Raw genomic sequence first — 23478 nt, forward strand, 5'->3', positions numbered from 1 at the left:
GTTTCAGAGTTGGCATGGCATTGCTACAGGGGGACACCCCCAAGTAAGCATCTGACTTTGAGAAGGTCCTGAAGACTGGGTCTGTTCCCAGAGAGGAGGACCCCCCGTTCCCAGCCTCCTCAGGTCCTCCTGCTCTCACCAAGGAGATTTTAAAGGATCATCCACAATCTTTTGTGGACTGTGGACCCCCCTTTCCACAGGGACGCCACCCCAACTGACTTTCTCTCTGTCTGCGGATGCCCTCCCTCCCAACTGCCTTTGATATATTCCGAGTTTGACCCACACTTACAGCATCCCCTGGCATTTCCTCTGGGGGAATGCAAGTTTCCTGAGGGCAAGGACCATTCAGACTCTAAGAGAGTACATGGCCAGCGCCACAGGAGGCTGACATACCATTCAACTCCTGACGATTGGCTCGCGTGCAATCCAGCTGAGCCCACAGTTGCTGGATCTCTTCTCGAGACTGAGCCTGCAGCTCTTCATAGGATGCTTGAAGCATGTCCAGCTGCACGCAAGGGGGGAACCATCAGCCAGAGACCGGGGAATCCCGGGAACACTCGCCAGCAAGGGGAGCAGCCCTGGAGCAGAGGCCACCTGCGAGGCCAGGTAGCAGCTCCAAGGGACCCACACAGGAAGTGACCTGCAGGGAAAGGCCCTCTCTGACCAGCAGCTGCCTCAACAGTCTCAGGGATCACACCACTATCCCCACCCCCACCCAGGTCAGACCCCAGACACACAAATCTAAGGACAGGGAAGGCCACCCAGGACAGCAGAGCCAGCCCAACCCTTCTATGAGATGAAGGGGAGCTGCTGCACACCCACCTCTTGCTGTTTTTCTCTGCACTTCAGATCAGCATCTTCCAGATATTGCTGCTGCTGCAGCCGGAGCTCCTGGCGAAGGTCCTGCAGGGCCCGCTGGTGCTGGGCCTGTAGGCTCTGGAGAGCAGCTGCAAGAGAAGCGGTCCCAAGCAGTGCTCAGTGGGGGGAGAAGGCCAGCAGTGGTGGGGAAGGGGGGGGGGCAGGTGCCAGCCCAATGCCCATCACATGGGGGAGGCAGACAGAAACTAAAGGGCAGGGACAGGCTGAGCAGCAAGCCCTGTGCTCTGTCCACTATGGTGCCACTCATACCCCCAGCCTCAGGGTACAGAACCTTCCTTCTGCATCAGAAAGCCTTTAGACCCCACAGGAAGGAGTGGCCAGGCCTGGCCCCCTGCAGAGCCCCACCTTCAGCTTGGGCCTTATCCTGGCTCATCTTGTCCAGCTCTGCCTGCTGGTCGGCTAACTGGGCCCGCAGAGACTCCCGCATGCTCTCCATTTCTGCCCGATGCTTTTCAGACAGTTCTTCCTCTAACCTTCTCAAGCACAAGCCCCTCTCTGAGTCCCAGTCTCCCTTGAGTGTCTAGAAAACATGAAACACAGACCCCAGGCCCCACTGAAGGACCTGGAGATGCCAGGCAGGGCCAGGAAAGCACAGAAAGAGGGCAGGGACCAGTGGGAGCCCCGGAGATAGAGTCAGAGCAGGAAAAGAAGTATTACAGTCACAAGGGCTAGGCTGGCTGCCCACCCTTCCCCTCCACCCCCACCCCTTGGCAAGCTGAGCCAGCCCAACTAAGGCAGACAAGGGCTACCTCCAACATCTGGGCATGTGCCTCCATTTCAGAGTCCAGTTTCTTTTCCAAGTCAGCTGAAATATAAAAGTAGAATCAACTCTGAGCACAATGGAGCTTGTCAACAGCCCCATCTATCAAACTTTGTCTACAGCCCGCTTTCCCCAAGCTACTCAGCCTCTGAGGAAACGAGAAAGGGGCTGCCAGGCTGAGCCAGGGCCTAGAGGCCAGGGAAAGGATTTGACCCCAGACAACCTGAAGAACACGTCCTCAAAGGATGCCCTGTTAGTTCCATCAGATAGGATGGGGTGGGGCACCAGTCGCCAAAAGGTCAACTCAGGCAGGATGGTGCCAAGTGTGAAGTGGGAGAAGGGTAAGACAATGAGGGTGGCTCCAAGGAGATGCCGTTGGCCCCTCCAGGGCAGGGGAAGGAATGCCCTGATAGTGACTTAGTCACTGTTAGACAGCTTCTTTTGTTGGTAGTAGGAAAGATAGAGGACACAGGAAGAAGGGCTCTCCGGAAGAGAGGGAATGATGTGACAAATACCTGAAGGAAGAAACACCCAAACTACTGGGAATGCCCCAACAAAGACACATTGGGTTCCTTTAGGTGCCTGTTGACCTGGCCCGTGTCCATGCAGGACCATGCTCTGCCAACCCCGAGGGTCGCAACAGGAATCAGTCTGCCAATGGGCAGCATGCCAACCAAACTGATCTTTATGAACTCTGCACATCATCCCAATTATGGCAGCATAATAGTGGTAGAATGAAAAAGAACCTGCAGACTTTTAAGCCTAAGTCCACAGAGCTATTCTAGCACAAAACAAAGAGTTGGAAGCAAACATGCCTCCTTTCTCTACCTAAAGACTTCCAACCCAGTCCCAGCAAAGGTGAGGAGTACCAATGAAGGGGCCACAAGAGATACGGGGGGGCAGGGCAGAGGTCCTGCCAACCCTCAGTTGAAGAGTGACACCCACAGGAGGAACCCAGGGGAATGGCCTGGTCTGACATTTCTCCCAAGGGGATAATGTAGGAGTATTCCACACTTGGCCCTGGAGCCACCATCCTAACCCCCACTCCCTTTGTCTCTCCCCTTCTTCCCTCTTATCTCTTTGTCTGTCTTCTCTCTCTCTCCCCTTAACTCCTTTTCCTTCAGCCCCTCCCAGGGAGAGTGGTGAATGCCAGCAGAAAAGACCAAGACCAGGAACATGCACCAGGAAGGATGCTGCCTGCAGACAGGACAGGTCAGGGAGGAGCCCAGAGGCCCCACCCATCCTGTTCGGTGGGGGCACACTACCTAGCTGACGCTGGTGCTCTGCAGCCGCCTCTTCCTTCTCCTTTCGATGGCGTTCCTTGACATGCTCTAGCTCAAACTGCTGGCGGCTCTGTACCAGGGCCACCTCCTGCGCCCGCTTGTCATTGAGCATCTCCCTGAGCTCCACAAGGGCAGTCTCCTTCTCCTTGCGCAAGTTAGCCTGGGTGAGCTCCAGCTGGGCCGTGTGCATGTGACTCAGGCTCAGGCGCAGAGCCTCCAGATCCCGACTGTGCAGCGTCTACAGGGGGACAGAAAACCCAGGTTATACACTGAAGAACAAAGGTCCCACTGCCTCACTGCCAACATCACAGGGACAGCAGATCCTCAGGGGAGACAGCAGAGGCCCCAGGACCCCCTGCAGGCTGCCTCTTTGGCAGCTCTCCTGCCTGCTAGCAGTAGTCTTCCTATTGTGTTCAGACTTTGCCAGGCTTCCTTCCCCTTAACTTCCCAATTCCCTAATACCACCCCCCCCCATATTGGCCCTGAAGCTGCTTCTCCAAATGACAAGCTGGACTGCACATAGGTCATGTGGCAAGACCAAATGAAGCAGGCAGCCATCCCCCTCTGACCCCAAGTTCCCTGTCCAGCTGCCTCTGCCTCCTTGGCTGCCACAGCCAGAGGTTCCCTTGTGGTCCCTCCTGCTCCTTCAAGCTTCCATCGCCTCTCCACATCAGCCAGGTCAGATCCTGGCTGTCCCAGGACAGAACAGCCTGGCTTCATCAAGGAACAAGCCTCTCCTCAGCTTAGGGCCACAAACTCTGAAGACTTCTGAGAGGGCCCTGGATGGCAAGGAGGTCAGATCAGCCAATACTTACAAAGATGCAAGCAGGCTCTTCACTAAAAGGTCAAATACTGAAGAAGAAATAATGTGGCCACACAATGAGATGTTGGCAAAGAAAGACAAAAAGACAAGGGGCTGGCAAGGATGAGATGGAAAGCAAGAAACATGGACAGACTTCAGGAGACAGTGAAGGACAGAAGGGCCTGGCAGACTGGTGGTCCACAGGATCACAAAGAGGTGGATGCAATTGAACAAAAACCACCATCACCACAACACACTGGAGATACCAAGACCAAAACAAAACCAGCTTCAAAGAGCTGGTAGGGACTGTGTAGAAAGACTGTGTGAAAGGAGGAGACCAACAAGGAGATGAAGGGGAACAATATGTAGATAGATAGATAGATAGATAGATAGATAGATATAGATATATACATAAAGACAAGGGAGGGAGAGGAGAACATACAATGTTGTATTCAAACGAGACAAGTCTCAGATCATGCTCAAGGTCAGTCTGGAGGGGAGCTAGGAATTCCAACCAGGACAAAGGGCATCCCTGCAGAAGGACAGCCACTGCAAGGGGCAGACAAGGCAGAGAAAAGACCTATTTGTTCAGAGTAGAGAGCCTCTGATTGGTCAGTGAGACACCAAAGGTCCTTTGGGGTATTTCTGTGTTTCAAGTCCTGGGATGAACATGAGGGGACACTGGGCGAGGCCCATACACAGACAGACACACAGACATACAGACACACAGACACACACACACACATATTGCCTGGGCAGATGCTGGGGCTCAGTCTTGAAGGAAGCAAGGCACACTAGGAAATCAAGGTGAAGAGGAAAGAGGGCAGTTGTCAGTGCCAAGGGGTGGACTGTGGATCCTTAGGACAGAGCATCATGTTCAAGAAACAGCAAACATATCTGCCACCCTGGCCAGGAGTCAGGTGTGAAGAGACTGCCAAGGCCAGAGAAGACCAAGTCAGGGAGGGCCTTCCAAGTCCAAGTTGGGGGTGCCCTTTTGATTCTAAAGATAACAAGGATATGGCGATCAGGGAGACAAACCAGGCAGCAGCGTAGGGAAGGAATGAGACAGATGATGAAGGTCTGTGTCAGTAGACACACCAGATCAGCAGAAGCGGAAACACTCGATGAGGAGTCAAGGATGACTGAGAGTTGGAAAGGAGGTGCCCTCAAAAGATCAGCAAAGTGCAAAAAAGTGCTGATTTGGCTGGCTGACTAAAAGAGGAAAGATCATGGGTCTGAGAAGCCCATAGAACATCCAGGTCAAAGATCTAAATAGGCAGATGGAAAAGTAAGATGGAAGCCCAGAAGAAAGGAATGATGTGAGATCAGGGCAGAAAAAGAGATGGTTACGTACATGGAGGAGAAAAGATTTAGTACTCCCCTCAATGCCTGAGGAGCAAGTGGGCAAAAGTCACCGCAAGGCAAATTTGAGGTCAATGTCAGGAAAACAGAAAAAAAGCCTGCCTCTGCCAAAGCCTACAGGCAATGTTCAATGCAGCCCTGCTGGGGATGAGGCAGACAGGGGAGTCTCACTCAGGGACAGGTTTAAGAAAATGCTATTCTGAAATTCTGTGGGCTCAAAGGTCTTCAGCCTTCCCCCCAGAGTCACAGACTAAGGAGGCAGCTACCTGGCCAAGAATCTTCCTCCCTTGCCCCCATCTGAACCACTCTCAAAGGGAGCAAAGGGAAGCCCAAGCCTTACTTGCACCTGCTGCAGATCAGCTTCATGTAAGGCAGCCAGGTGCTGCTGAAGCTCCTCCATCATTTGCTGGTGCTTGCTCTCAAGTTCCTCGCGGAGCTGCTTCAGCTCATCTTGATGCTTACAAATCAGTTCCGCAATCTCACGGTCACGCTCACGTTCATGTATCTCAAAGAGAAAAAAACGGAGGTCAATCATTGTGAATGCTCAGTTTCAGGAGAGAATACAGAGCAGTCCTCCAGCACTGAAGACACCATAAGTCTGGCCATGCAGAGGCTCCAGGGAGAATTGTTACAACCTTTCAAGACCAGTGAATTCCTATACACGTGGTTTGTGAGTGAATGATGCCCCATTTTCTTTATGAGAAAAATATGGCCCTGCCCCTAAAACCTAACAAAGACAATTCTAAAGAAGAAAGCTATCAATCAACATGGGCCAAAATACTCAGCAATATGCTTCAAAAACACAAAAAATCTTTGGTCATGACCAAGAGAAGAGTATCAAAATCACATCACGTTCTCAGTAAATGTGGATAAACTACAACACTGATTTATGAAAACTCTATGATCAACTATGAATGGAGAGATTTTTGCCAAGACAAAACCCAGAGTGCACAAACCCGAGTCACTATAGGCTCACAGATTTAGCGCTGGACATGACTGGAAGCACGCTCAAGTCCAATCTCCCACCCCATTTGATGAAAGAAGTCAGTAAGACCACTGGGCATCCTCTGCCCCCGTACTCTGCCCTCAGCCCCCAAACCCAGTTTCACAATGAGAAAGGTGTAAAGACTCCATTCACCATGAGCAGAGCACCCTCGGTCCTTTCCCACTGCTTCAAAAGGTCCCAATTTCTGAATTACTTGGGATGACAAGGAAAAAGAAGAAAAAAGTAAAGGTTCAACAAAGGAAAGCAGTCAAAATGTCATTATTGATCCAGAAAACTCCCAACTCTCAAAAAGAAAAATAGCCATACCCAAAGAAAGTTCCATCAGGTTGGAGTATTCAAGTCGATGCCAGTACAATCATCTAACATTCTTAGACACCAGTGCTAAAAGACCATGAAATCCTTTTCTAACTATAGCCACCACCACAAAACCTAGTAGGGCTTCAATGGATACACAATAAAGTAACATGTCCAAAATAAAGGGAGATGGAAATAACTGAAAGGAAATTAAACACCACTGGTGGAATAGCCTACACCTCCTAAGTCAAATATTGACTTCTGGTCCTTAACTTGATTCAATCTGTCCCTCTGGCTGTCAAATTTTAGGCTGCCTGCCATGGAAACAATTGCTCTCCCCAAGTCTGATTCACTATGAAAATTTCATTGAGGATTTTAAAAAAAGCATCCTGTTCTTGGTTATCAGAGAAACTCAGCCATAATATCTGGCATCCCTGAGGACATTCTTCCTACCAAGACCTTGAATTATGAGTCTCAAAGTAGAATCTCTGGTTCAAAGGTCAGATCATTTGCATTATTACAAATTGCTTTCCAAACAGTTGCCCTAACCCACCAACAACACACCATTTAATCCTCCCAACAATGACCATTCTCATCTTGTTTCACCTTGCCAATTTTCAGGGCTACCATCAGGATAAAGAAGAAAGCTATCAATCAACACAGGCCAAAATACTCAGCAATATGCTTCAAAAACACAAAAAATCTTTGGTCATGACCAAGAGAAGAGTATCAAAATCACATCACGTTCTCAGTAAATGTGGATAAACTACATTATTAGAGATCTGGAACATTTTTTTCATGTGCTAAGTAATACTTTGCAATTCTTTTGGGGAAGTATTTCTCGTAATCTTTTTTTCCTATATCCAGTCATCTGGTGGGCAGTGACTTTTGGATATACACATGGATATACTGTCTAATCATACCTTGGATACCAAACCCCATCTGACAAATGTGAAACAGATTCTTTTCCCATTCAACCACCTCCCTCCTTATCCCAGATGCTTTCATCTGGTTGGTGCTGAAGTTTTCCTGTTTCATTCATCAAAATCTCTTTTATTTGGTGTAATTGCCTCTATGCCTTGTTCTAAACTGGAATCAAAGTAGATGCCCATTGACTGAGGAATGGCCAAATCTCACAGTACCTTAACGTAGACAGAATATTGCTATGCTCCAAGAAACAATGATGACGATAAATGCAAAGAAAGAACTTAAAGGAATCGAGAAGCCAGCAGCAAACAAGCAGATGGAAGGCACAGGATGACAAGTTCAAAAGTGTTAACAGTTCAAAGGAAACATTTCAAAATGACAAAGAACAAGCCTGGCTGAAAAGGGATAGAAAGAGACAAGAGTCCACTCCTCCGCAGAGGCCAGAAGGTGTCCAAGGTAGAATATGGTCTGTAGACCCAAGTCCTTAACGGCTAATGGCTTCTCCCCTTCTTTCTTTTCTTCCTTTTTTTTAAAATCCTCTGTTCTATAGACTAGCTCTTTAAGAATAGGGATATCTAGGGGCCGCTAGGTTACGAAGTGGATAAAGCACCGGCCCTGGAGTCAGGAGTACCTGGGTTCAAATCCGGTCTCAAACACTTAATAATTACCTAGCTGTGTGGCCTTGGGCAAGCCACTTAACTCCATTTACCTTGCAAAAACCTTAAAAAAAAAAGGATATCTAGGCAATGAAAAACCCCATGCTATCAATAACAATTTGTTTTAAGAGGCTTCAGGGCAGCTAGGCATGCAGTAAAGCACAGGCCCTGGAATCTGGAGGATCTGAATTCAAATCTGGCCTCAGACACTTAATAATTACCCAGATGTGTGGCCTTGAGCAAGTCATTTAACCCCACTGCCTTGCAAAAACAATCAAACAAAAAAAGCTACAGAGGACACATTCCAATCCTCATAATAGCTAAGAAAAACATCCCTCGATCAGGAACAAGAGGCTTCAGGAAACATTTCACGAGCTGGGGAACAAAAATGGTTGCTAAGTCTCCGAGCCACAAGCAGGGGCTGCAATTCCTGTGGCTCTGCTTCTGAGTTGACCCAGCTGGCATGGCCCAGGTGCAATACCTCCCCTAACAAGGACCACCCTGTTCACTGAGTACCTTCTTAATCATGAAGATCTGTTCTTTCCGTTCTTCATCCCACTTCTGCTGCTGCTTGTCCAGCTTCTCTTTTATCTGTTCACTTATTTCCTCCACCTAGAAAGAAGATGGAGGAGAGGGTCTGTTCAAAAGCTTCATCTGCAGCACCTGTCAGGAAAGCACTGGCCTGTGGGGCCCCTCTGGCCTACCTCTTTCTGGTGCTCCTGCCTCAGCTGGGCTCTCTCAACCTCATGCTGATGCCTCAGCTGATTCATCTGCTTTGCATAGTGGTTGTGCAGCTCAGACTGGACATCCTCCAGAGCACATACAGCTTTCTGCACCTCATCCTGGAGACCCTGCTCTGTCTCTTCCTGAGCATTTTCCAAGGAAATCGTTGACTGAATCAAGTGATTTTCTACTTGCATGAAATCTGATGTTTTTGCCTTGATTTCAGCATCAAGTTTCTGAAGCTCTAAAGGAGCAGATTTAGATTGTCTGGAAAATTCTAACTTTTCATGTTCTTGTCCTTTATCCAAGCATTTAATTGTCTCAGTAAGTTCAAATATGTTTTCTTCAAGATTTTCCCTTTCTTTAGGAAAAAAATTTTTGACAGAATTTTTTTCTTTGACAATTTGTGCTAACAACTTTTCCTTGATAGTGATCTCAGCCTTCAGTCTCTCCACTTCCTGCAGCAGGGACTCTTCCAGGGTGGTTTTCTGACCCAGGTGCCCAGCAAAGACTTGGCTTCTGGTGTGGACACCAAGTTGACCAAGCCGTCTACCTTCCTTCTGCCTGTGCAGAGCCTCAAGACACACTGAGTCAGAGGTCATTTTCCCTGCTCTGCTCTCTACTTCCTCCTGGAAGACCTTGGCCATCCCAGGCCAGAGAAGAGGCTGGGGAGTTGCTGAATACAAGCCTCGTAAATCTTCAATGTTAACAGCAGCAGCCCCAGAATCAATGTGATTTTCATCTTCTTCCTCCAACCTTGGGATAATTGTATGGCAAGACAATAAACTTGCCCTCTCCTGGTTCAGTCCAACTGGAAGGCTATGTCCACCTGACCACCATGTCTCTTCAATCTCTTCAGTCTCCTGGGAGAAATTCTTGAGAGCCAATTCTTTTTCCCCAAGTAGTGGATTTAAGTTCCCACACCTCTGCATTGGGTATTTCTCCATTAATTCACCAATTTCCCTGAAATCTCCTGGAGAAAAGCCATTGCTGTCCTGTATATTTGTCCCTGGGTCAGTAAGTGAGTCTACTGGAGCAGAATTTCCCTCTGACAAAACATTCAAATCCATTTTTTCATCAAAGCCAATAATTGGCTTAGCTGATATGAGACCCAGATTCTCTTTCTCAGATTTACTCTGTAAAGCACTTTCGATATCAAAATATTCAGGCATCTCAGATAAACTTGACTGATCTTGCTGTTCAGTGCACACCAGGTATTTTTCCATCAAGTCCCCAGCTCCCTCCACTGATGCTTCCCCATCAATGGTGCCAACTCCCACCATTTTGTCATCCACACTCACATCAAGGTTTAAATTTTGATTTTCTTCTTCAGATTCTAAATTGCACTTTTTGAAAACATTCTGATATTCCAACTCATGGCAAAGAGGCTTTACTGGCCAGAGGCAGAGCTTATTTTGCATCTTCTCAAGTTCAGATTTCTGGGAATCAAACAGAGCCAATAATGCTCCTTCCTCCTGCTCTGACTGTCTCAAGAGTGGGTTCCAGGCAGCAATACCTTCAACCTGTTCCAGCCGGAGGTCTCTGTGGCTTTCAGGTTCTTGCAGCAAATTCTCATTCAACCCTTGGATGCAAGAGCTAGGTTTTTCTATCTCTTCATCCCAATTTCCCTCGGCACCCTTGGAGTCCCAAGCTTTCTCCAAGTGCTTTTCTGCAAAAGAAAGTTTCCTTTTAAGATCCACTAGAACATCCTTTTGCTTCTACTCAGTCTCTTCTCTTTCCTTTTGAAAAGCTGCCATCTGTCTCTCTGGCATGGCACACAAGCTCTTTCTACAAAGATCTGACTCTTGGAGTTGATCCTTTTAATTAATGGTAACTCCACTGTGACTGTCTCTCAGGCCTGTACCTGGGAGTTTCCTGGCCTGGGGGCCCTCCAGTTTTCAAGTATTTCCCATCCACCACATCTCTACAAGCCTTCCTCACTTCTGTATGCCCCAGCTCAGGTTTCTCTTCTAACATATCCCACCTCAACTCCTTCAGCAACCTACAAACCTTCTACTGGAAATGTGCTTGGGACATCCCAATACACTCTTGCTTTTCCTGTTTTTAACTCTCTGATTTCTGAGTCTTTCACCAAAAGAGCATGCTGTAATGAAGCTATGGCCTCACCAGCAAGGAGTAACTGGTCTTGGAGATCGCTGATCGTCCCTTCCTTCGCTTCGACAACCTGTGGTAGCTCCAAAATGGAATTTTTCATATGTTCTTCCATCTGGGCAAACATATTCTCTTTATCTTTGATATTCTTAAAAAAAAAAGTTAAACATCAACTAAGAAGAAAGCTACATATGCTAATTTACACATTAATTAAAAATAATTCATTATTATTCCAGTAGATTTAATGTTAAACACAAGTCAGTACAGGCTAGATGGAAAGCGTCCTTGTCTGTTTTGTTTTGAAAATTAATTTTTACTAACAAGTACAAAGAAAGGTTCAACATGACCACAGAATTTCTTAAATTATTGCAGGATGATGAAAAAGTTAGGGACAATCGTAAGAAATTATTTCCAAATGGCCTTGGGCAAATGTTAATATGATCTTTGTGCAGATAAGGCCCTTTTCCTGGGATTTCCTGGGTCTGCAGAGACAATTCCCATGTTTTAATATCAAAGAACTTATTGTTCCTATTCTGGAAACAAACAGGACTCTAGTTATTAAACACTATGAAAAATAGAGGCCAAGAGGGTCATGAGAACAAAACTATGTGTGGCAATCAAATATGGAATTGGTTGTACATGCACTTATCAGATAGCATCTCTGATCTACATTGGGGTGGCTCTGCTCCTACAGAACACAAGTCACCAGGACCTCACTTGGGAGGGGGTCAAGGGGGAATCACTGGACTTATAATGTCATCACCACAATGACCTCTCAGCCAGGACATTCGATCCACCCACCCAACACAGATCACCATAGGTGAGGCATGTTTTTGGCTGAGAGAAGAGGTCTGGAGACTCACCCAAGGCCACACAGCCAGCCCATATGGGCCATGAGCCCAGGAAAATAGCCCATTCGGTCTCAATAGAGCCTCTAGTTCTCTGATGTCAGATAAAGCCCCAATGGGAGCCTCCAACACTTGCTCCCCCTCTTCTGAGAGGCTGTGTGCTGTGCTTCCCAATCCTGGGCCCTTGGGTACAGTACCTGCAGGGAATTGCTTGGCTCTTGGAGGCACTGCAGAGAGGCAGCTGCCGGGGGCCAGGGCCATGAGGAACCTCCTTTGATGGACATCGTGCTCTTCAGAAGCTTGCTATTCTAAACATCAAGTGAGTGGCATATGAGCTCTCAAGAGAGGGTAGAGGCTGCTGGGGAGTCTCCCTTCCTCCCTCTCCCAATAGCTCCTCACAGACTCTCCAGTAGCCCAGAACAAGGGGTCAGACTGACAACATGCTCATTTGGACAAGCAAATAGAGCATCTGCTTCATCTGGTGCCATCCCTGAGCCACAGCCTGGCACCTGGTTCACTGGGTAGGCTCCTACCCTCCCCGCCTCCCTCCCTGACCTCTCAGGGACTAGCTGCCCCAGAGAACAGGCTCCTTCCCTCTGAAAGGCCCTTCTCAGATCCTCCTGCTCGAGGAACCAGAGACCAGAGAATAGCAAAGGGCATTCCATCCAGTCCATACCAGGAGTTGGACACCAACACCTGGTCATCGCAATGCACAGCCACCCACTAATAGCCAGAGTTGCCACAGCACTTTCAGACTGACAAAGGGCTTTTACATCCATCATCTCACTGAATCTTCACACCAACCCTAGGAAGTAGAGCACCAACATTGCTTCTATTTTACCATTGAGGAAACTGAGGCAGAAGTGTCTAAGGTCAGGATCTTCCTACCCAACCCCTCACCCCTGTGTTGCTGAGCAACCTCAAAGTGTTCATTCCATCCAACTCCAGATTCTGGACCATGTTCATGACCATTGCTCCCTATGCTTCCCCACCCCCACCCTCAGCCCCATTTGTTCCTCAAACTCCAGGATTCTTGACTTGGGGCTTGAAAGGACCTTAGAAGCCATGGAGACTCAGGGAGGGAAGGGCCATGCTGAGTCACCCCACAATGACTGAGGGACAGACTCCAAACTTCTACCTCCTTGCCTCCAAGCCTAGGGCTTCTCCTCTTCTCACCAATTAGGGTTAGGTTAGCCCTCTTTGCTGCTACAAGATCCTTACTCTGGCCACTCATGCCTCAGCAGCCCAAACCAGCCGTCCATCTGCTCCCTTCTTGACCAACAACAGTAGACAAGTGTACCCATTCTCCCTGTTGGATACTCTCTCCTCCCACAGCTGTGACTGTTCCTCTTGGTCTCTCTGATCCCAGGGTCATTGATGTGCCCACACTCAAATTAACACCAAGTGAAAACTGCATTCATCATTGGTGCTTCCCTCTAGGATCCCAAGCCTATCCTGATCCCAATGCCAGCCTTCACCCCATAGTCTTATGCTCCCTGACCCTCACCCAGGTTTCTTCTATGGCACCTTCCGATAAGCCCCAATCTGTGAAAGCCAGTCTGCTTTTGGATTCTTCCCACTCCCTTCACACCTGTGACCAAGCCCCAAGACCTACCTCAACCATCCATCTCTCACCTTTGGCTTGGCATTCAAAGTCCTTCATGTACTGATCCCCAGGCTTTCCACTACTCTGATCCAGGGATACTAACTTTCCTGCTATGGTTCACCCATGATCCTATTCATCTCCTCACCCCACCCAGTCACTAAATTTTCTCTCCCTCCTCGCCATCTCCTAGTTTCTCTTGGGGTACGATCCCAGTTGCCTTCAACTCTACTGTCTCCCCTCTGAGACCACTGGTGGTTTGTCCTGTACCTCTCTCCTCGGTACAGACTTGTTTGTATATTATCTCTCTCAGTCTTGAAGGGAGAGATGGTTTTTGCCATTCTGTGTACTCCTAGCCCTCAGTATAGTATCTAAGTCCTAGTAAGCATTTAACAACAGCCTGCTGAGGCAGCCAAGTGGTCTGGCAGTGGACAGCACTTTGGGCTGAAAACTAGGAAGACAATTTCAAATCCAGCCTTAGACACTTACTTACTACTACCTGTGTGACTGTGGAGTAGTCACTTCGCCTTGGCCTGCCTCACTTACTCATTTGTAAAAAAAAAGGGATCTCTGGGTGAGATGGAGATTTATAAATTACTCATCTGTAAACATGTTTATCAAACTATGTACATACAATGCTAACCTGACTATTCATCGCTGGGGGGGGGGGGGGTGTGGAAAGCAATTTTGTAATTTAAAAATATACACATGCATAAGGATGAAAATAAATGAATTTTTAAAAATGATAAAAGGTTAAAAAAAAAACAACCACCAGCTAACAGATTGCCTTCAAGTGCCACAAACAGGGTTGGATAGTGCCACCTGCCATACATCAGGGGAAAAGGAAGGGAGAGGACAACAGAATGGACATGGAAGTTGAAGTCCTAGAGACAAAACTGGCAGCCAGAGGACCAGGAAAGCATGGATCTCTTGAGATCTGCACTAATTGGCACTGAGAGATGGGCAATTCTATAGGCAATTCCAAAGCAGAACCTATCTAGAGAGGCCAGCATGGACACCTTGGAAGTTTTTAATTTCATAAAGAATGGAGAGAAGGAAAAGGCTAATTATAGGGGTCATGAGTTAGAGCATAAGAGTCTAGACTAGACAGAAAGAGAAGATGAAGACTAAGAAAAATTCTTTTTGGAAAAGGTGCCCAAAATAACATCTATAAGGTGCCACCTACACCTATCAAAATAGTTAATTTGACAGAAAAAGAAAAATGGAGATGTGAGGGAACTAAAACATTAACGGAGTTGCAAACTGATCCAACCTTTCTAGAGACCAATCTGGAACTCTGCCCAAAGAGCTACAAAACTCTGCATGTCCCTTTGATCCAACAAAGCCACCACTAGATCTGTACCTTCAAGAACTCAAAGGAAAAGGAAAAGGATTTATATGCGCCTAAATATGGCTAAAAATTAGAAATTGAGGGAATGCTCTCCAATTGAGGAATAGCTGAAAAAAGTACGGGATTTAATTGCAATTGAATATTATCATTCTGTAAGAAATGGCAAGCGCAGGATGGTTTCAGAAAAACCTGCAAACACTTCTAATCAACTGATACAGGAGAACACTGTACACAGAAACAGCAAGGATGATATCAGTCCTCCATCCTCAAAAAAAGATCACAACATCAGGGAGGTGATGCGATGACAAGCATGTAAATTGGATTGGAGGGAAAGAGGCTACTCTAAGTCACCTGTCTCCCTTTCTCCTCCAGAGCCATCTAGATCCAGTGGCCAGATATGAATCAGGATGACTGGAGATGCCCCTGGATGTGAAAAAAGTCAGGGGTAAAGGACTTGCCCAAGGTCACACAGTAAATGTGAAGTGTCTGAGATCAGATTTGAACTCCTGTCCTCCTGACTCCAGGGTTAGTGCTCTAACCTAGCTGCCCTATTACCCAATAATATTATTAGTAATATCAATATTGTAGTGATGATCAACTGTGAAAACTCAGCTACTCTGATCAGGGCAAGACAATTCCAAAGAACCCATGATGAAAAATGCTCCCCAGCTCCAAAGAACTGAAGAACACTGAGAGCAGACCGAAACGTACATTTTTTTACTTTCTTTAGATAACCTGATTTTTGTATGTGTTTTCCTTTGCAATATGACCACTAATGGAAGAGATTTGCATGATTTCACATGGATAATTGATATCTTATTCCTTGTCTTCTCAAGGGATGAGAGAGAATATGGAACTCAAAAAAAAAATTTTTTTTTTTAGGTTTTCACAAGGCAGTGTGGTTAAGTGTCTTGCCCAAGGCCACACAGCTAAGTAATTGTTTGAGGCCAGATTTGAACTCAGGTCCTCCTGACTCCAGGGTCAGGGCTCTATCCACTAGCTGCCCCCTCAAAAGTTTTTTTAAATGAATGTCAAATTTTTTTTACAGCTAGTAAGAAATATTTAACAAAATAAATAAAAATACATTCCAAAAGAAAAAACAAAACCTCCTGAAGAGGACGAGCTGAAGGGAAGGAGGCAGGAATAGGTTCAGAGTTACTAAAAGGAAAAAAGGGGGAGAATTACTATCAGAAAAAAGCAGGAGAAAGAAATTAGTAAGCAAAACTCCAAATAAAAGGGATAACAAACAAGAGGAGAGGAATCAGGGATGAAGAGAAGAGAGACAGCCGGGAACAGTCACCTTAAAAAGATGAGGAGCAAGTGACTGAAGAAACAGTATTATATATACAAAAGAGGGAAAATAGGACTAAGTCTAGCCTCAACCTCATAGGATGGAGTATTTGGTAAGTGCTCAGGAAGCCTTCAGGGCTGCAGAAATCTGAGCTAGGATTTCTGCCATCAGGGCTGGCCTCGGAGGCCTGGCCACAGCCCAGCATGACATCATGCAGGGAGGGCCAGCTTCAAGCCTTGAGCTTGAGCCTGCCACATGTGGGCTGGGGAAGTCCCTCTGGCTCTCAGTGTCCCAGGAAGAGAGGGAAGGGGAATCAAGTGCCATCCATACCACTAAATGGAGCACCTTTTCATACCTATAGTCTCCAAACCAAAACTTTTTCAAAAGAAAATGATCTCTCTAAAACAGTAATTGAGCTCAAGATTTTCTTATAAACTAAAATGCTGTTCTGCAACACAGAATGACTGTTTATAGCAAATTACCTCTTGTAACTGCTGTTGCATAGCATGCATTTGATTGGCCAGGAGCAGTGCTTCCTGCTGGACATACTTGTGGTTCAGCCTCTCCTGTTGAAGGTTACTGGTCAGCTGCACAATGATTTTGTTTCTCTCCTGGACTGCCGTCTCTAATTCCTACCAAGGGGCCAATATAGAACGTAAAGCTCTTTCAGTCCAGACCACAGCTAGCATCAGGGCCAAGACATTCAGACAACCAAGGACAGCGTCCCAGGCCTGGGCCTTCCCTGATGGAAGGTTCCAGGAGCCCACCTGGACTAGTCCCACCCCTCGTGACCCGCCCAGGCCAAATCCCCTGTGGGACAACCTCCACTCCGAGGTCATCTGGTCTGCTATTTCTACTAGCCAGGATGAGCACACATAAACCAAATACATCAGATGCTTCTCCCAAGTTTGTACAAGAGAAAGAGGCATTTGGACCCCCACAGTGTCCTTGGAAGGAGGCTTTGTGCCCTCTGCTTTCTTTGCCAGGACACTCTTTCACCTCCTCAAAGCTGAGGCCCAGGAGAAGCTTCCTCTGATCCCCAGATGTCCTTGAGCCATTCATCATTTCCCAGCAGGGTCAAGTCCCAGACCATTCCAGGAGTCTCCTTCCATGGCCTGGCTCTCCTCTTCCATGACTCAGCCAACTGAGGGCTCCTGGGAGCCCAGTGTGTCCCAGGTCCAGCCCACCACTCCTTCTGGGCAAGAAGCACAGTAACTCAATCTGCCCCATTTCCCCAAGGTCTCTTCAAAACTCTGATCCCTCAATGACTTGAGCAGTTTGCTCCACACAGGGGAAGGGTCCAGCTCCTCAGCCGCCCTAAAAGTGACCATTGCTCAGGCTCTCTCTGCAGACAGGGCACTGCCCATGGAGTTGGACCATCCGATCCTTTCTGATTCTCTTGTCAGTCTGTGCAGCATCTGCCAGGGCCCACCGAGAGGTCTCTGGCTCTACGTGAAGTTCAGAAATTCCAGTTGGGATGTTAGTCCCTGGATACTGTTCCTCACTTCTCAGCGAGGATATAATCCTGTCCCTGAGAAACACTGAACTATCAGAATACTGAATTCTCTTTCCCTCCAGAATGTTCAAACTGTGGTCCTCTCAGACCCGCAGACCCACCACCTGGAAACTAGCCCAACTCCTCCACAACATTCACTAAGTGGTCAGGTCTTGAGTCCTCCACCTTCTCCAGCCCAGCCTTTGTCTCAACCTTTCCCCCACCAGTCTACCTTCCTTTCCTCAGCTAAGGTAACCTTCCTAAAAGATAGATCTGCCTCCTATCACTTCGAGGACCCACTATGAGATTCTGGTTGGCACTGAAAGCTCTCCAAGGCATTCCTGATGCTGTCCTGCTCCCTCACCTGTCCACCTCTGATCCTACCTCCTCCAGTCTACCTTCATATATCTGGTAAGCCTCACCCACCAGACTGCACCTTCCTGGAGAGCAGCCTTGTTTTTGCCTTTCTTACCATGGTACCTATAGGTGCACATTGTAGATGCTTATTAAGTGCTTGCTGACTAAACAACTAAGAGAGCCCTTGGATTCTGGGGCTGAATTAGACTGGTCCAAGAGCAGGGTCAGTCTGACAGATCTCCAGGCCTCTTCCCCAGGAATCTATGCTTGACTCTAAGATAAAAGTCTAGAGAGGGATACTCATCGCCACATCCATAGATAACAATGTGAGAGATGGTGCTTCCCCACAGAGGGCTGACAGAATCAGGATCTACAAGAACCTTGGTGACCTTGAGCATTGGGTTGAGGACAAAAGTCACTAGGTCTAACTGTAGTTTTGCAGTTGTACATACAGGAAATAAGCAGTCATTATGAGGATCTGGCAGTACCAGTGCACTACAAGCCCAACAAGATTGTGGGTACCAGTGGTTCTTGTCCTTTGAAATCAAAGAAGACCAAATGACAGTGCGTCTGACTATGGCTGATCAGACCAATAGGACCTTGGAATGCCCTACCACAGGTTGGGCACAATCATGTGTCCATGTGAACACCTGGGGTGGGTTCTTGACATGTTTCCTCTGAGCTGCTTCCATTCTGCCTTCCTCATGAAGGGCAGCCCCCTCACTGATAAGTGCATGCCATATGGAGGCCCTCTGCCAGGGTCTCCCATGCTGTACAATCAATTCTAAAGTTCTTCAATGAGACCTTCAGGGTGTCTTGGCATTGCTTCTTCTGACCCCCTAGCGAGCACTTGCCCTGTGGGAGTTCTCCATAAAATAGTCTTTTTAGCAAGCACATTTCTGGCATTCTAACATGCCCAACACATAGCAGTTGTGCTCCCCTGTAGTAATATTGGAATGCCAAGCAATTTAGCTGAGAAAGGACTTCAGTGTCTGGGATCTTCTCCTGCCAGGTGATCTTCAGAATCTTCCTAACACAATTTAAATGAAGGCGATGTAGTTTCCTGGCATGGTGCTGGTAGACTGTCCAGGTTTCACAGGCATGCAGCAATGAGGGCAGCAAAATGGCTCTGTAGACCTTCAGTTTGGAGGTCACTCTAATATCTCTTCTCTCCCACACTTACTTTCAGAGCCTCCTAAATACTGAACTAGCTCTGGCAATGTCATCCTCATTTTCCATGTGAACCTCCCTGGAAAGGATACTGGCAAGGGAAGCGAGCTTGTCCACTTCTCCATTGCTGTCATCAATGGTTCCACATAGGATGGTGTGGTGTTGACTGATGGAGCACCTGGGTTTTCTTGGTGTTCAAACCAAAATGAGCACAAGCAGGAGAGAATCAATCCAGACTTTGCTGCATCTCCACTTCAGAGGCTGCATTGAGGGCACCATCAACAATCAACATTCCCTCCACTTTGATCTTGGCCTGGAGCCTTTTCAAGTTGAAGAATTTCCCACCAGTGCAGTAGCTGACCTTGAGGCCATGTTCATCCTCATCACTGAAGGTGTTTGATAACATGGCTGAAGACATCATGTATAGGATCAAGGACACAGTCGTTTTACTCCATTTCCCAGTCGCCAATGGAGTAAAACAAGGGGCACTATTATTGTTTTCATTCTCAAAGACCATGACATCAGGGAAGTGATGCCTTTACAAGCACATGAATTAGATCTGAGTTGGAAGGGGGGCTGTGCTAAGTCACCAGGCTCACACTTTCTCCTCTAGAGTCATATACTGAGACATCCTGAAGTTCTCAGTGGAGAACTTTAGAACTGACTGTACAACTTCCAGAACAAGGAAATGCTTCCCAGACCTACATTCACCCTGGTGTGGCATTCTGGACACCAGGGTAAGAAGGACCCTGATAAACTAGAGTGTGTTCAGAGGAAGCCAACCAGACAAGAATGGAGTGGGTATGTTGAGCCCTCCAAACTAACCTGGGGAGGAGGACCTTGCCCCAGAGGCACAGAGAGGAGAACTGATCCAGCATGGCTAATGGGCAGCCTCCTTAGAGGGGCTCTTTTAAGCAAAGGCTGCAAAACCATCTGTGGGACCTCTTCTACCTCTCAGACTATATAAATTGCTTGAAGGTCTGGATGATGAGGCTCTGGGGAGAAGTGTTAACAGCTGAGGCTTTTTTTATTGTTGAATAGTCAATGCCAGTTGGAAGTTTACAGCATCTTTTTCATCTTATAAACCTCAAATTTCAGGGCATTTCTTAAAGCATTTTATTTTGGATTACTCCTGCATGTGGGGGTATGTAACTCTTTTTACTGCCCTCAGAAAATCACACTAATTATCTTCAAAATGACCTCAGACTGGCTGGGCTGCTTTCCTTCGGCACTGAATTTCAGCTGGAGCAGGAGAGCAGGACAGCAGAATGTGGCTGGCGTTCCATCCTGAAAAGCCCATGACTCTGGAGATCTGCTGCAGGAGGATGGAACCTCAGTCTCTCTGCTGGCTCATTCAGTGAGTCTTACTTGGCATTAAATTCATCCTTTTCTCCTTCTGTGATCTCAACTCCCTTTTGGTGGAACTTGAACCTGTAATCCTCCCTTGCCAGAGTCCGTCATCCAGGAAAAAGGAAAGGAGGATTGGGGGATGAGGCCTAGGGACTGTCTCAGGAGGAAGGTAGTTCCACCTTCTGAGTGGCTTAGTCCATACCCCCTGGTCTTTGGCACTGTCAAAATGAAAAGACAGCCTGTCTCTGTGGCCTTGCCATCTGCCCTGCTGCAGGTGTGTGATCCCTCCATTAGAATGCCAGTGGCCAGGGAGTAGGGACTGCCTGGCTCTCCTCCCTGGACCCCTGGAGCTGAGCATAGAACTTGGTAAAGAGGAAGCATTATTTCAACAGGCATTTCTGTAAAAAGAAAAAACCTGGCAACTTGAATTGTATATGTGAACAATCATTTTGCATCACAATATTTTTTGCTCATTATACCCTGGGTGACTTTTATGTGATTTAAAGGCATTTTTGTCTGAAGGAGATAAGGGATAGCCAGGCCCCTGACATCACCAGAAAGCTCATCATTGAAGCCTTCTTTACCAAGGATGAGGGGCTTTTTTAGATATCAACCACTGGTATTGCAAATCCTGCCTCTCTCCTTCCTCACTTTCCTTTTTGTTATTCTATCCTTTGAGGGCAATGACAGGGTGAGAGAAATGATTATTAATAACCAATGATTTAGAGAGATTCAAAGTTGTCCCCCTTTTTTCCTAAAGTCTTGATTTTAAAGATCTCTTTTTTAAAAATCTGTCTCTTTGAAGACCATTACTGATAAAAGTATTGGGGGCAGCTAGGTAGCGCAGTGGATAGAAGGATGGCCCTGGAGTCAGGAGTACCTGAGTTCAAATCCAGCCTCAGACACTTAATTACCTAGCTGTGTGGCCTTGGGCAAGTCACTTAACCCCACTGCCTTGCAAAAACCTAAAAAAATATATATATATATTGTACTAATTTTCTGGTTCAGAACCCACCCAAATGGGAAAGCCAGGGTGTTCTGCTTGGTGTTGGGTGGGGACAAATTCTTTGAATAGATTACCCAGGGCTGGGGGGTAACTTAAGAAGTCTGATAATAATGAGGATTGTCCTTCATTCTTTTTTTTTTTAGGGTTTTTTTTTTTTTGCAAGGCAGATGGGGTTAAATGGCTTGCCCAAGGCCACACAGCTAAGTAATTATTAAGTGTTTAAGACCGGATTTGAACCCAGGTACTCCTGACTCCAGGGCAGGTGCTTTATCCACTGCGCCACCTAGCCACCCCATCTTTCTTTCTTAAAGAAGAGCATGATGCCAAGGCCAGCAAGTGAATTGGATTGGAGTGAGGGGATTGCTAAGTCACCAGCCTCATTTTCTCCTCAGGAGACCCCTGGGTCCAGAGATCAGACATGGATCCAGATTACTGGAGATGGTCTGTCTACAAATGGTGGCCTTGAGACTGGCATGTCTAGTGACAGAATCCCTGTACTGAGCAATGGGGCTAGGCCACAGAACACCACCACAAGTTGGTCAGGAGTCACAAAAGCAAGGACTCACAAGTCTTCTTCACCTGCTATTTCATTCTCACTAGGGTTTTGGTGGGTTTTCATTTTGTTTGGGGGGACTTCACTTTTTTCCACACCAGCATTTATCATGCAAAAAGGTCTGTCAGCTCTTCTGAACAGTTCAGGACATTCAGTATTTAAAGACTCCCCATCAACAGGTGCCAGGGACACAAAGCACCTCGAGCACCTGTGGTACCAAGAAACTACATTTTTCTCCCTCATGAATGTCACCATCCCTCAACTTCCAGAAACAGTCTCCCCAGTTGCTATGACTGAGGTATTCATTCTACAGCCAAGTTGGCCCTGAGGGAAGACTTGGAGCCTAGCCCAGGGTCCACTGAAGGCACAAAAGGGGAAAATGATCCCCAAAACAAAATGCATTCTTTGCCCTCTGGTGCTAGCAAAACAGATGAGACGCTTAGACAAAAAAGTGAGACAACTGGCCCACACTTACAGTAGCCTCCTGGGAGCCCCCCATTTAAGAAGTGACTACTTGGGTTGATCCAGGCCTGATGCACAAAAGGCAAATTCATTTCAATAGCAGCTGGTGCCAAAGGTAACTAGGAAAGGAACAACTGTTTACTGACTCTCTGCACTGTGTTAAGTCCTGGGGGCAGAACCATGCAAGCAAAACAGTCCTGGCCTACAAAGAGCTTACAGTCAGAGAAACAGAAGACTCAGAAGAAATTCATTCCAAAACCAATATGAAAGACTCCAGTCAACAGGCCTTCATCCCCAGCCTCTCCTCCTCCCTGGGCTCCTCTGGGGTGACAAGCTCCTACCTGCTGCAGCTGAGCAGCCTCAGAGTTCTGGGCCAGCCGCCCCTGAAGCTTGCTCACCTCCTGGATCAGAAGGTCCATGTCCTCCTGCTTGCCTGCAAGCTTCTCTTCCAGCATCTTAATCTGAGCCCCGGGGACTTCTGGCTCTCTGGAGTCTGTGGCTAAGGACCATCTGCTGTCCTGTACAGACAAAGACACCACCATTTAACACAAGCTGACAACCTTCTCTAGTGGCGCTGTTAGAGAAAGCCCCAGCACCTGTTCCGTATTGAGACTATTTGGCTTCATCATTGTGAAAATCTAAGAGTTTGAGAAATAATTCTGCAGAAATGATTGGGGAAAATAATAATACAGTGGCAACTTTATAGAGGGCTCTAATTTTGGAAGACAGAAGGCAGCCAAGATGGGACCTTCTATTCATTGTGGTCCAAGGCCTAGAAGTAAGCCCACTACAATTCTTCAACAGTTTTTACACATGAAATCTAAGAAAACTTCAAGACTAATAAAAGCCATTGATTCAATAGTCCCAAGTCCTTTTTGACACTTCAAAGAAATTTTAAAAAATAAACCAAATTGGGGCGGTTAGGTGGTGCAGTGGATAGAGCACCAGCCCTGGAGTCAAGAATACCTGAGTTCAAATCCGGCCTCAGACACTTAATAATTACCTATCTGTGTGACCTTGGACAAGTCACTTAACCCCATTTGCCTTGCAAAAAAACCTTTTAAAAACAAATAAATAATAAACCAAATAGGTTTTAAATGTCTTATACTCCATTCTCAATAGCAAAATTCAACTTTCAGACCAAAATCAAACACCCCAATGCTCCCTTCTTCTCTTCATTTAGCCCCT

At 47.0% G+C, this 23478-nt stretch overlaps 1 protein-coding gene across 15 annotated transcripts in view; it reads right to left on the reverse strand.

The window, feature by feature from the left end:
* The window catches only part of PCNT (pericentrin), a 118040-nt gene that overhangs the window by 91103 nt on the left and 3459 nt on the right, over positions 1-23478 (reverse strand). For 8 of the 15 annotated variants that reach the window (XM_074189865.1, XM_074189857.1, XM_074189861.1 and 5 more), the window contains exons 3-14: positions 22632-22808; positions 16380-16529; positions 11850-11960; positions 10820-10952; positions 8674-10361; positions 8486-8581; positions 5427-5591; positions 2905-3160; positions 1629-1684; positions 1225-1399; positions 823-947; positions 394-505 (exon numbers count right to left, since the gene is read on the reverse strand). In XM_074189865.1, the coding sequence (XP_074045966.1) occupies positions 394-505; positions 823-947; positions 1225-1399; positions 1629-1684; positions 2905-3160; positions 5427-5591; positions 8486-8581; positions 8674-10361; positions 10820-10952; positions 11850-11960; positions 16380-16529; positions 22632-22808 (3244 nt within the window). The remainder of the gene's footprint in view (positions 1-393; positions 506-822; positions 948-1224; positions 1400-1628; positions 1685-2904; positions 3161-5426; positions 5592-8485; positions 8582-8673; positions 10362-10819; positions 10953-11849; positions 11961-16379; positions 16530-22631; positions 22809-23478) is intronic. The other 7 variants (XM_074189858.1, XM_074189863.1, XM_074189860.1 and 4 more) reach the window with 7 other exon arrangements.

The sequence above is a fragment of the Macrotis lagotis genome, chromosome 5, assembly GCF_037893015.1.
Source record: "Macrotis lagotis isolate mMagLag1 chromosome 5, bilby.v1.9.chrom.fasta, whole genome shotgun sequence".
Lineage (NCBI taxonomy): Eukaryota > Metazoa > Chordata > Mammalia > Peramelemorphia > Peramelidae > Macrotis > Macrotis lagotis.